Genomic DNA, 12367 nt, shown 5'->3' with positions numbered 1-12367 from the left:
ATTTTGTCCACTTTTTAGTTGTTGTAAACAAGAGAATAAACCCAGTCTCTGATACTCCTCTTAGCCAGAAATGGAATTCCTCCATCCTTGACTTATATTCACTCTAGAAATATTTACTGAGTACCTATTATTTTTTTTGACAATTCTACCAAAAATTTAATGTAAAAAATACCAATTTTACACAAATCCTTTGAGAATATAAAGGAAGCTGAAATGTTTCCATATTCATTTTATGAAGCCAGCATTGTCCTAAAATCAAATCCAGCAGAGACATAACAAAGAAAGAAAACCACAAAGATCCCTTATGAACATAATCATGAAAGTTTCTAACAAAATATTAGCAAACTGACTCCAACATTATATAAAAAGAGCAAAATGGAGTTTATCCCAGAAATGCAAGGATGGTTTGTTATCAAAAATCAATCAAAATAATGTACTATATTAGCAAAATAACCAAAGAGAATGTGAACATTTTAATATATGCAGAAAAATCATTCAACAAAATTCAACATCCATTCATAACAAAAATTCTCAGCAAACTAGGAAGAACAGCAAATTTTCTCAACATGCATCTAATATGCAATTGATGAAAGAATGAACAATTCTCTCAAGATTAGGAACAAGGCAAGGCTTGTCTGACTTCACCATCACTATTCACCACTATAGTAGAGGTCTTGACCAGCGCAATAAGGTGAGAAAAAGATATTAAAATATAGATGAAAGGATAATATATAGATCGATAGACAGATATAAATAGATAGAAAATAAAGAAATAGATTGGAATTAAATAAAAATGGCCTTTATTCATAGACATTATAATTATAAACGTGGAACATCTTATGTATAAATATCCTATTACAATTGATATCTTAAATTAAGAAATAAATGGAATACCATAGTCATGTATCGGATGACTCAAGATTTTTAAACCTTCAGTTCTCCCTAAATTCAATACATAACCATCAAAATAGCACCAGGTTGTTCTGTAGAGATTGAAAGACAATCTTAATATTTATATGGAAATGCAAAAGGCCCAGAATAGCCAAAACAATTTTTTTAAACTCTGTGTTTAACTTTTTTTTTTAAACATCTTTATTGGAGTATAATTCCTTTACAATGGTGTGTTAGTTTCTGCTTTATAACAAAGTCTGAGTACATATTATATGCCAGGTGCCTCTGGGTTAAGTGATGGTGATAGAGTACAAGCCAAAGTATAGTTTCATCTCTCAGGGTCCTTATGTTCTAATGGGAAATAAAAATAGGTAAACAACCTGATTCTTGAATGTTTCCTAGACCTCCATTTTATGCTAAAGTTCACCTAGTTTCAATAATTTAACTACCACTTCTATGTTGATGACTTCCAAATCTTCCGATCCACTTCTTACCTCTTCCTATAAAGTCCAGTCTTGTGTTCCCCCACTGCTCACTGTTAGCTACATGAAACTGAAATCAGGGGTTTACCTAGGTTCCTCTTGTGTTCCCCTACATCCAGTCAGTCAAAAAGTTAAGTAGATTCTATCAGCTAAGTAATTTCCAAGTCCATCTTCTCCTATCCAGTCTATGTAACTCATTTAACAAACTTTAGGTATCTATTACATTCTGGGTATTTCTATGCCTTCAGTTTTGATCCCTTCCAATTTATCCTATATAACACAGGCTGAGCCATCTTTCTAAAAAGAAACCTCATTCCATCATTCCTCTGGTTAAAATACTTTAATGAGAATTTAGTGAATTTAAAATTAAATCCAAAGTCCTTACCACAGCTTACAAAGCAATTAAGGACAGAGACTCTGCCTCTCAAATTTCAGCTCTGTGACTCACCTTTATTCTTGTCCTATGTTCCAAGAATACTTAAACACTTGAAACTCCCCAGATGTACCGTGTTTTACCTCAAATTCTTTGTACATATAGTTCACTCTGCTTAGAATAGTCCTATCTGTTTTTTACCCCTGATTCCTTTAGGCTCTGTAAGATTCAGTTCAGACATCTCCTCCTACAGGAAATCTTTCCACAGTCTGTTTCATATATATACTTTTATTGGTACTCCTCTGGAGATATATATATAAATTCAGAAACCTAGCTCATTCTAACTTATACAAAAAAGATAATAACTGTAAAGGTACTGGGGTGTTTAAGGATCCAAGCAGAGGAGTACAGGTAAGCCTTAAGAACTACGATGAGGGACTCCGATGCCATCAGTATTTTCTCTCCATGTTGTCTCCTGTCCTAGTGTCTTGAATCCTCTCCTTGTTATCTTCTCTCTTCTCCGTGCATCTTGTCTATTCTCCTCTTTGTGTGTCTGCTTCATTGTTCTTTTCTCTGCAGATTAACTTTTTACTATTTCAGTTCATATGATGGAAAGGTAGTCACTATCAGCTCCTGAACTTTGTACCTTATATAATCCAGAGAACTGAAGATAAACTATTCATCTTTTCAATTCAGTTCTAAAATTTCCTGGAAAGGACACTGATTGGCCCCTCTTAGGCCAGCTGCCTACCCTGAGTCAATCAGATAGAGTCAAGAGGCAGGGTCATGCTTTCACCTGGCTGCTCCTGCTATAATCATGTGGAATAAAAGTGTACAGATGCAGAAGTAGCAATTACCCTACCTGGGCTTCAGAGAAGGTAATCCTTAAGGTGGCCAATATTACTTGCTCTTTAGAGCCGTGTGAATAGTTATATCAGATACTTTCTTATCTCCCTTAAAACAGAGCTTTTAGGGCAAGAACTGTGCCTTTCTTTCATCTACACAGATAATAACCAAATAGGGTAACATATAATATATAAACCAATTAATAATTAACTTCTCAAAAGACCAGGGACTGAAACAAATGAAGGAGCTTACATGATATAATGGGAATGAGCTTAAATTAGCATTATCTGTGAAAGCAACTTGAAAAAATAAAAACCTCTATACAAATATAAGGTAGAATTATCATTACAGTGATCACAAACATGCAAATAAGGAATTTAAGAATCAGCATACTCTCCTTATTACTGTGAGTTAACAACCACTGAAGGTGGAAAATGATAACACAATTACAATGAATGCCAGTATAACACAAAAATAAAGTTAAGACTTTCAAATATCAAGAGCCTTCAAGGATATGAGTCTTGAAATACATTTTTTTAAAACATCATATGCTTATGCCAAGGAAAAAAATCAATTTATATTTATTATAGTTTATGTATCAAAGTGTGGTTAAAGCTCAAAATAAAGCTAAATGCGTACAATGAGAGGAAAGACACTTTTGGCTCTAGGATTTCATTTTTTTCTAATTTACCTGGTAAATTAAAGTATTCCTGTCTTATGGAGATATTACTTTATATATGATTAAAAACTTTATGACTAATATATTTTAGAATGGATATAAGAAAAGTAGTCTGTACCAAATTATTATTCAATTCATGATAAGGATCAACGAAATGATATGTGTGAAGATACATTCTAAAGGATAACATACAATGTGGTGAGAGACTGCTGGATGCAGTAGTCTTTATCAGCAAAGGTCCAGCTGCTTCATACCAGGTCGGAAGAAGAGCTTGGAGAGTCTTAAAAGAGAGCTGAGAGGGACATTCTTGACTGGATAAAAATCATTTGAAAATTATGAAGATCAATGGCATCATATTACTGTCTGACTTTTTTTTTTCTTTTCTTTTTGGTGCGTCTCTATCCTGCATAAAGTGAGGGAAGACAAAATGGATTCTAAGGGTAATTCCTGCTGTTTACCCAAGAATGTTCACAGATGTTTCTGAAAATATATCTTAGCACATCTTTAGTGTTCTCCTTTTGATGAAGTTGGAAAGGTTCGGGCCTTTTTGCTGAAGAAAACAGGCTGGAATGATGTTTCCTACAAAGGCTTTGGACACAAAGCCAGCTAGAATCTATAGTAGGAGATGAGCTTTGGACAGAAAGTTTTGGGATGAGTTAGAAACCCTAAGTAACAAGATTAAGAAATGTCTATATTAACATAATTTTTACGTTTCTCTTTTTGATCTAAAAAGTATAATCAGCTGGAAGCAATGGTAATTCTCTCCCAGTTAGCACACCAAAAGGAAGCTTGTGTATCTGAATCCAAAGGTCACAGAGAACTGAAGCCTGCACTCCCTAACTGAAGGTTGCAAGTGTGTGCCAGGCAAACCCACATCACTGGAGTGCTAGGAAGGATTCAAGGATGAGAGTTGTAAGTTAGATATTTCGTTAATGCCAAAAATCAGCTGCATTATGCTTGCTTGAGATCCATTTACGCATTAGCCCAATTTGCTATTATTTATACATAACTAAAATGTTAGTTAAAATTGATCAATGCTGAATTTTCCCCCTTTCAACTCACCTGCAAGATTCTTTGCAAGATTGATGGAAGGGCAATAAATGCTGCCATGTTGTTTAGAACTTGCATGGTCAAAGATTTCAGAGCTGTTATAATAAAATATCAATATTAAGGTTAGTTTAAAATAAGAGTTTTTTTTTTCCTGTAAGTCATAGGAATACAACTTCCTAGAAATTTGGCTAACCAAGGCCAGTTTGATATTTTAAAGTTAACTGCTGGTAAGTTGCAAAGCTACTATTATCCAAGACAAATGATATAACTGGTGCCACAGAAAGTGAACATGAAAAAATGAGATCAACAGTACAGTATGATTTCATTAAGGAAAATAAAAATACGATGCTGGGAGAAGGTATCAAAATGACAATCATCAGCAGATAGAAATTGGGGGACAGTATAGGTGGATGCTATGACCTTACCTTCAGAGTGCAGATGAGGCGCAGCTGAACTAGACAGCTTCTGAGGTGCCATCATTGCCTCCAGTAATGGAAACCAGAGTGCCTATAATGGCAGAGGAAACCAAAGGAAAACAAAAGTACTCTGTTGCTTTTAAGAACAACTAACATCAGCTTAGTGTTTCACAGGTTGAAATGTACTTCTCACATACATTTGTTGGTAAAAATTAGAAAAAGAAAAGATGGAACACTTGACTGGGAAGAGAAAAGACAGTAAAAAAGCAAAGACCACAGCCAGAACAGATATCTTTACTATGCACCTTGGGAAAATAAGGAAGCTGAAGTTAAGTAAGTCTAGACCTTGGAACTGCAAATCTTCTGTGTCTCAGAAAAGGGTAGGTTCAAAGGAGCCAGAGCAGAGCCTCAGGCTACGTACTTAAATGTTTCACTGACACAGTCTAAACAGCCCTATGTACTGCAGAAGGGAATAAAGAACTCTCCCACAACTACCCTCCCCCCATTTCTCATCAGCTATGTCAAGCAAGATAAATAAATACAGTTATCCAAAGTTTTCTCCTATATCAAGCATCATTTTGTTATTTCCTCAGTCATCACAGACTAAGAAGTGGAAATTAACATTATTTCAATTAACATTTCCAACCACATCATGACATAAATGAGCAGATTTAACATTTATTTATTCCTATTACATAGGGCACTGTATTAAATGCTTTACATACATTTTGTCGTTTCAATCTTATGATAACCTTATACAGTAAGCATTATCTTTACTGGAGATAAGATGCTGAAGCTTAGAGAAGTTGAGTAATTTGCCAATGATTATACACTGCCATATGTGCATCATATGTGTTCTTCCTAAGCCTTAGGAAAAATCTTCATCCTCAAAAATCAAACCAATACATTTTAAAATTTCAAGCATATTTTCCTGTTGGGTAATGATTTACAAAGGCCTTATTTCATCCAGTATCTTGGGAGAAACCTATTCCTGCAAACATCCAAGAGGTATGAAAAAAAGTCAGTATTGACACAGCAGGACAAGCATGGTTAAGGGGACAGGCTAATGGTCCAGTGACTTTCCCATGGGGTGACCCTCCACTGAAGAGCTCTACAAGGAAGCCCTTATCTGCCCCCATTTGAGGTTTTCTAAGGCCAGGATTTTATGTACTTTTTTTTTAACAGTATTTCTTCAAGTTCTTAAGATACTGGTTTTAACTATGTTGTATACTGGCAATTCTTTATTTTATTGAAATTTTAATTTATTTTATCTAGTATTCTTGAATTTTTAATCTTGTATTTTATTCTTGGATGGCTTTACTTAGCTTGTGTTTTCGTTGCCTATTTCAGTTTGTTTTTACAACCACATCATTTATTTCTATGTATTTTTATAGTCTTTTAATTTAACTGTATATGGTATACCCAATTTTTACCTTTTGGTTTTTATATTTATTATATTTAGAAATTTGATTTAAATTTTTTCTTATTTAGTCCAGAAATTTTAGAAGAATTACCTTTTTAAAGGTTACTTTATTCTCGGTTTATAAATAGCAGACTGGGGGAAGCATGGTTGCAGAGATAATAGCCATGGGAAGTGTTCATACCGTAAATAGAGAAATTGTTCTTCTTCAATTAAATCTCCACATTAACCTGAAATATAACCTGAAATATATGGTAGATACCTTTTAAATATTTTGTCTCTCTTGCTCTTAATGTTGGTTCTTAAAATGTTAACTTGGATAAACTCTAAAATAACAATCCATGATAATGACAATCCTAACCCCTGAGAGCAACACAACTGAACCTGAATTACTTTCTCATGTTACATAATCAACAGCTTTCTTTTTCAGGGAATTATGTGCATAACAAAGCCATATTCTTTATTATATGCAATCACTGGACACTGGGGTAGACGGACATACAAAGGAGGACAGGTATAGATTCTACCTAGGAAAGGACTGACAACACGACTTTCTGCAGTCTAACTTTAAGGAAATACTCCATGACATTAAATCTTCTGAAGAAACTTCTGGAAAGAGACATTACAGACAATTCATTATCAAGCTTTTGGATACTTCAAATTTTCTAGTTAGATTAGGGTTGGTGGCAACAGCTCTTGTTCTCACTCTCTCCAAACCAAAAAAAAGCAAAGAGGAACAAGGGAAACAACCATGAAAATCCCCCAAAATTAATGTTTGGTATTACATAAAATCAGTTCAGCATCTTCACAAAAATAGTATTTACATAAAAACTAACATGCAATGTTTTTATTGTTGCTATGAACATTGTTCAGAAAAGAAGCAAAAACCAGTTGTTGGAGGGTGGGGGGGAGTAGAGAGTGGTGTGAGAGGCACGTGTGTGTCTAAGAGAGGAAGAGACAGATTCCAACTCAGATATATTTTTAGACAAAAAAATACAGAATAAATTACCCTTTCACCACATCAAAGGAAGCCTTAGTCCTGTCTCTGATTAAGAGATAAGAGTTCAAATATAGTCAGAATAATCCCTAGAGTTCTGGAGGCATGAATTTTATATCTAATTCTACCGTTAATATATGTGAATCTGGACATATTTCAGCTTATGTGAGCCTAAATGGCTTTATTTATAAAACATAATTGTCATTTTTCCTTAAATTTTCCATGAGAAGAAGGAAGAATATCAAATAGATGTTAGGGAGGAGACAGAAGGGTTGAAAAATATTTATGTATATTTATGTATAAACATAGCTTTAATAGTTTTACCCTCTTGTATTTTTCTATCAAAATATAACCATGTCCAAATGCAGACAGTTAGCCAAAAGATAAATGAAAACAAAAACTTAGGAATGGAAAAATCAGGGCAAAAGGAATGTTGTAAAGCCCATAATCCATTTAAATAAAGATTGAACAACTATGGGAATTGTGGATACACAAAAGAATGTATTGTTAACCTTAATGAGGTAAAATAACATAACTAACTAAAATTCAGAGGGATGGAGAACGAGGCTGAAGCAAGTGTGTATGAGTTCATGTAAACTTCCTTACTGGTCGGACATCATAGATATTATAAAAACCGAAATGTAATTATAAATGATACTTTTAATCTATTACAGTTATTTAGATTTTTTCAACTTCAGGGAGATGTATTAAGAGATAGTGTATTGAAGAACTATTTATTTGAATTTCAGAATTTCCTCAGTTTTACATAAGCTTCCTAAATGTGATTAAATACTATATTTTTAAAGCAAGCATTATTTGATTCAATTTTTCTAAAATTATGTTAACCTAGGTAGATAAAAAATATCTAGAGTGATATTCACCAAATGATAATGACGGTTATTTCTGGGTGATAAGATGGATACAGGGTAATTTTTTTAAACATCCCTCTGTGTAACTTTCTGTATTGCGGGATTAAAAAAAATAATGGGTATGTATCATTTCACTCAAAATAGTTTTTTAAATAAAAAAAACACATCTATTATATAAATGTGTTTGTTATACAATTTATATTCTAAAGGGTATTCAAAATTTATGACCTTAAAAAAATCCTTGACAAAAACATAAGGAGAAATTTACCCATCTCATAAGAATAGAAACATACCAAGTTTATCATTTTCATTGGAACATGTATGGCAAACTACATAGGAAAAATTTACCCTGCTTCCCATTTCAGAAGCCCAGGCAGTGGAAGGAGGCCAGGTGGTGTTAAGTCAGAGGCCAGAGCCTGGAGGGGCAGGCGCAGTTATGCCATACATATCACACTGCTAACTTTACTTCTTAAAACTACTGCACAATTTAGCTGTCAAGTTGCATCTTGCCCCCTTGGTTTCTGCTTCACTGCTATAACTCCCACCCGCCCCACGTGCTCTACTATATCTCCTTCAGCTCTGCGTTCTCCCTTTTTGCAGTCTGGAATCTGTTACAGACGTGGTTCCAACCTTGGCTGCACAGTGGAATCATGTGGGAAGCCTTAAAACATACTGATGAATGCGGCCCAGCCCCAAAGACTATAATTTAATTGATCTCAGGTACAGTCTGGGATTTTTCAAAGCTCCCCATGTGACTCTTATGTGCGGCCAAGGTTGAGAACTACTACACCATAGCCTTCTTGACCTTTTTCAGCTTTCTCTGTATCCCTTGAGGCTTTTCCTCTAGTGCTTCATGCTCATCTTATCCACGGGGAATGGTACAGATGATAAATGAACGACACATCCACAGTACCACTACACGGAATACACAAAAACTCAGTCCAAAGAGAACAAGGATATCTAGTATTCACACACCTAAATTTTGCAGCACAGCCAAATCTAAGAATATAAAGCCTTTTGTGAGAACAAAGCAGACAGGCACTCCTCGTAATAACTTTAGGAGTCTTATACTCCTGGGAGCACTGAACTCAGGTAGCTGAGAGGGCAGTGGAAATAGAATTAATTCCTAGTTTCAGACCAGAACAGATTTTTAAAAGCCTCTGTAGTCACTCTCCTACCTCTCTCTGCTGCTGGTTCAAATTATGTGAATTTCTCTGGCAAAGGGCAATTGTCTCCACCATGGTCTCTTCAACATTCTTCAGTGAGGGATCCTCTTTGGTATCTAGATTAAGAAAAACTGTTAACATCACTCAAGGGTATATTACTGATAATCTCAAAGCTTCTGTAAAAAATTAAACAATTTTTTCTCTGCATACTTTTAGTTTTCTATGATATAATCATGTATAAGACCTGATACTAAACTTCAGTAGATAAAAAGCAGGTAGTTCTTTGCAACAGTTTTCCATATAAATGTCTGACATTCCTAGGACAGAGAAAGCACATCATACTTAGCATTTTAATATGCTTTAGCTATGGAAAATCCCCAACCATTTATCTGTGGATTAGTTAATAGAAAGATTATCTTTTATCTTTCTTGCTCTACCATTTCTTCCTCTATTTCTTAAATGTATGTATTTCTCCAAGATACTATCTCAGGCCCTTTTCTTTTCATTTTTATCAATAATTTCAGCCACTCTTCTAGTTTTAATTCCCATGTCCTTGCTAATAACTTTCAAATATACACCTCCAGCCCTTATTCCTTTCATAATCTGCAGGTTGAATTTTCACCAGGCTCTAGGACATCTACCTCTACATGGACATCCTGCAGTCACTTTGAACTTTATATGTGCAAAACCCAACACATTTTTCTTACTTCAAATCTGCTCCTCCCCCTACATTTCCAAACTAAGTAAATAGAACCATGACCTTTAAGTCAACCAGTTTATAAATCTTCACCATCTTTGATGCTTTCACCTGTACATTCAAATAAATTGTTAATTTTGTTAATTCTACTTCCACATTCTCATATACCCACTACTTTACCCGAGTGGAGCCCTTCATCACCTCGTCTGCACTACTGCAGCAGCCTCCAAATTAACTTTTGACTTCCAAATCTTACCTTCCTCATTCCCTTTTATACTGTCACTACAGTTCTCTTAAGCACAAGTCCAAACATATGAGTCTCATGCACAAAAACTATCAAAGACTTCTAATTTTTACAAAGAGAATGTCAATAAACCTCTGATCCTAAGTAAATACAGTAAACATCCTGGTGCATCTTCCCACCCTCGGTGCTCTTATATCACCAGATTATTTCCTCCTCCCCAAGGTTACTAGCCAGGCACTTTCATGCTCATGTTCTCCTCAGCCCAGAAGACCCTTTCCTTGCTTTTGTCTATCAAATTCCTATTCATCATTTCAATCATGATTACTTCAAAGGTCACATCTTCCACAAAAGAATCTCAGTTACAGGTAGTTCCCCAATTTTCCACAACTCTTTGCCACTCTCACTGTACCTCTTTTATAGTATTTGATTCTACACGCATTAGAGGTTTTTATTTACATATCTGCCTCCTTCAGGAGACTGTAGCTCTTTGGGTGAGGACTGTGTTTTAGCCATCTGTGTATCACCCACAGAAACTAGCCCAGTGTTGTGCAATTACCAAATCCTTCAAAATTCTTAGGCACACTGTCAAAATGGAATCTGACAGTAAATGGCAGTTATGAGACTATTACTGAGAAATTTACCTTCATTGGAATTCAAGGAATTGGCTTCCCTACACATATCACCTGCAAATTACTGTAGTGATTTGGGGGAAACATTCTTCCTACTTTTCCCACAATCCTTCATGTAATGTCTATAAAAATTATTCTCATAACAGTAAATTGAAAGAGAAAGATGCCATAAATGCAACAAATCTAACAGTCAAATTGACTGAACATATACTAAAGCACAAAAACAATAATTAAATGTTTAGTTGGACTAAATATAGAAAAGTCAACCAACTGTTATGGAAGTTCCAAAAACAAATAATATATGGAGAATTAGGGTAAAGCTGTTAAGGGGAATGTGTGGGCTAAGGGTCCAAGAAATGTGTTAGTGGGTTAAAAAGGTAAAACAATCTAAAAATCACCTATCAAGTGTTTCTCTGAACTTTGGGAGGGATATTTTGAAAATGTCAAGTAATAGGAAAACAAATAATCCAATTCAAAAGTGGACAAAGTGGGGCTTCCCTGGTGGCGCACTGGTTGAGAGTCCACCTGCCGATGCAGGGGACATGGGTTCGTGCCCCAGTCCGGGAAGATCCCACATGCTGCGGAGCGGCTGGGCCTGTGAGCCATGGCAGCTGAGCCTGCGCATCCGGAGCCTGTGCTCTGCAGCGGGAGAGGCCACAACAGTGAGAGGCCCGCGTACCGCAAAAAAAAAAAAAAGTGGACAAAGGATATGAATAGACATTTCTCCAAAGAAGATATAGAAATGGCCAATAAGTCTAAGAAAAGATGCTCAACATCACCAATCATTAGGGAAATGCAAATCAAAACCACAATGAGATGCTACCTCACACTCATTAGGATGGCTACTACCAAGAAAACAGAAAATAAAAGTGTTAGTGAAGATGTGGAGAATTTGGAACCCTTGTGCATTGCTGGTGAGAATGTAAAATGATATTGCCATTACGGAAAACAGTATGGTGGTTCCTCAAAAAATTAAAAATAGAATTACCATTTAACTCAGTAATCCCACTTCTGGGTATACACCGAGAAGAACTGAAAGCAGGGACTCAAAAAGGTATTTCTACACCCATGTTCATAGCAACATTATTCACAATAGTCAAAAGGTGGAAGCAACCAAGTGCCCATTGATAAATGAATGGAAAAACAAAATGTAGTATATACATAAAATAGAATATTATTCAGTCTTAGAAATGAATGAAATTCTGCATGTGCTACAACATGGATAAATCCTGAAGACTTTATGCTAAGTGTAATAAGCTAGACACAAAAGGACAATTACTGTTTGATTCCAATTATGAGACACATAGAGTAATCAAATTCAAATTCATCAAGTCAGAAAGTAGAATGGTGGTTACCAGGGGCTGGATGGGGAGGAGGGAATTAGGAGTAATTGTCTAATGGGTACAGAGTTTCAGTTTGGGATGTTGAAAAGGTTCTGGAGATGGATGGTGGTGATTATTGCACAATGATGTGAATGTACTTATTGCCAATGAACTGTAAACTTAAAAATGGTTAAAATGGTGAATTCTATGTTATGTTTATTTTACCACACTTTTACAAAATAAATAACTTTTTTTAGTATCAAGGAATATAATAGGAATTACATAT

General features: G+C 35.2%; 1 protein-coding gene across 4 annotated transcripts in view; it reads right to left on the bottom strand.

Moving 5' to 3' along the window:
- The window catches only part of VPS8 (VPS8 subunit of CORVET complex), a 299498-nt gene that overhangs the window by 97792 nt on the left and 189339 nt on the right, over nt 1–12367 (bottom strand). For all 4 annotated transcript variants that reach the window (XM_081234582.1, XM_081234581.1, XM_081234583.1 and 1 more), the window contains 3 exons: nt 9202–9305; nt 4747–4828; nt 4334–4416 (listed from right to left, as the gene is read on the bottom strand). In XM_081234582.1, the coding sequence (XP_081090708.1) occupies nt 4334–4416; nt 4747–4828; nt 9202–9305 (269 nt within the window). The remainder of the gene's footprint in view (nt 1–4333; nt 4417–4746; nt 4829–9201; nt 9306–12367) is intronic.

Source organism: Mesoplodon bidens, assembly GCF_964165515.1.
Source record: "Mesoplodon bidens genome assembly, chromosome: 5".
Taxonomy (NCBI): Eukaryota; Metazoa; Chordata; class Mammalia; order Artiodactyla; family Ziphiidae; genus Mesoplodon; species Mesoplodon bidens.
This window is presented reverse-complemented; position numbering and strand designations above follow the sequence as displayed.